Source organism: Gavialis gangeticus, unplaced genomic scaffold (assembly GCF_001723915.1).
Source record: "Gavialis gangeticus isolate Ggan-Ray unplaced genomic scaffold, GavGan_comp1, whole genome shotgun sequence".
NCBI lineage: Eukaryota > Metazoa > Chordata > Crocodylia > Gavialidae > Gavialis > Gavialis gangeticus.
This window is the reverse complement of record NW_017729034.1, coordinates 58,348,608-58,349,938: the sequence shown is the minus strand read 5'-3', so window position 1 is coordinate 58,349,938 and position 1,331 is coordinate 58,348,608. Positions and strand designations below refer to the sequence as shown.

The 1,331-nt window shown below is 44.3% G+C and overlaps 1 protein-coding gene across 2 annotated transcripts in view; it reads left to right on the top strand.

Moving 5' to 3' along the window:
- The window catches only part of TBP (TATA-box binding protein), an 18,149-nt gene extending 16,841 nt beyond the window's left edge, over window positions 1-1,308 (top strand). For both annotated transcript variants that reach the window (XM_019527315.1, XM_019527314.1), the window contains exon 8: window positions 899-1,308. In XM_019527315.1, the coding sequence (XP_019382860.1) occupies window positions 899-978 (80 nt within the window). In that variant the 3' untranslated portion in view covers window positions 979-1,308. The remainder of the gene's footprint in view (window positions 1-898) is intronic.
- The last annotated feature ends 23 nt before the right edge of the window (window positions 1,309-1,331 follow it).

Below are 1,331 nucleotides of genomic sequence, written 5' to 3'. Positions count from 1 at the left end.
ATCTTCTGAGGTCCCTTCCAGCCCTAATGTCTATGAAATGAAATGCATGCAAAAATATAGTAACTTTATACCTGATGGAAAATGCTTTTAAGTGTCACTGCTTTGAGAAGCACAATGAAGTATCTCACACATGAAATGCATAGAAAAAAAACCTAAACAGTTAATCTAAATTACTCCAAATAGCATATTGGCAAGAGGCAATGTTAGTAAGAAATTGGGCCACCTTATCTATGAATTTGGCAGTGGGGAGGAGGGTGGTTTGCAGTGGTGTGGACATTCCCTCCTGCCCCTCCCCCCCTTCAGTTGACTGTGCCATAACTGCCTTTTTTAAGTCCCCAAAAGCCAGAGCCTTTTTTTAAAGTCCCCAAAGCATGATTTCCCCATGGCTGTCACTATCCCTGGCCACCCCGGACCCAGGGGCTCCAACCAGATTCTGCAGTTCTGGCCTCAGCCAGGAGCAGCAGCAGTGGACAAGTTCCTTCTCCCTGTCAGCCCAGGAACCAGGCACAAGGGAAGGGAAGGGAAGCTGCCTGCTGTCTCTACCCACAGCTGGCTTTATGTGCAGCCTAGCTGTAGCAACCCTGCCCCCTTGCATTGCCTGCAGGTCCAGGACAGTGGAAAGGAAGTGGAGAGGAGAGAAATGAGGGGGAGGGAAATTTCTTGCCTGTTTGACTTTAGGGGTCCCCTGTGGCATGGTCTGCTTGCTTTTGTGTGGGCAGGGAGGCTGGGAGCTGGGGTGCAGCCACCCATGCAGTACCAGTGGCTGCTCCCGCACCTCACTTTCCAAAACTCTGGATCCATCCATGTATATATCTGGATCTAGATACATATGTCAAAATTGATAACTGAAACTGCTAGTTCTTGAGTAGAATGCATGCACTTTTTTTCTTTTTTGTAGGTGCGAAAGTCAGAGCAGAAATTTATGAAGCCTTTGAAAACATATATCCTATTTTAAAGGGATTCAGAAAGACAACGTAACAGTGTTTGCATATTTTTAAGAGAAATGTTGAGGTACATTTGAAAAGGTATTGCATATGGCACAGCAGTGACAAGAGATGGACTTTTAATTACTGCAACACCAGGACTTGGATTCTTCTCCAGTTAGTGCCTAACTCCCTCATCCTGAAAAGGAAGCTGTGTTTTTATGGATTGTGTCTACTGGGTTACTGTGAGTTGCTTTGCTGGGCTGTTCTTGGAACAGCCCTTACAAATTTTATTTATATTCTGGCTTTTAAATAGTTTTAATGTCAGTTCTTTTATTATGAAACCACGAGTTGGTAAGTTGGTTTAAGAGACGCTTTTAACCATGTTGTTAGATATATAAACCACTT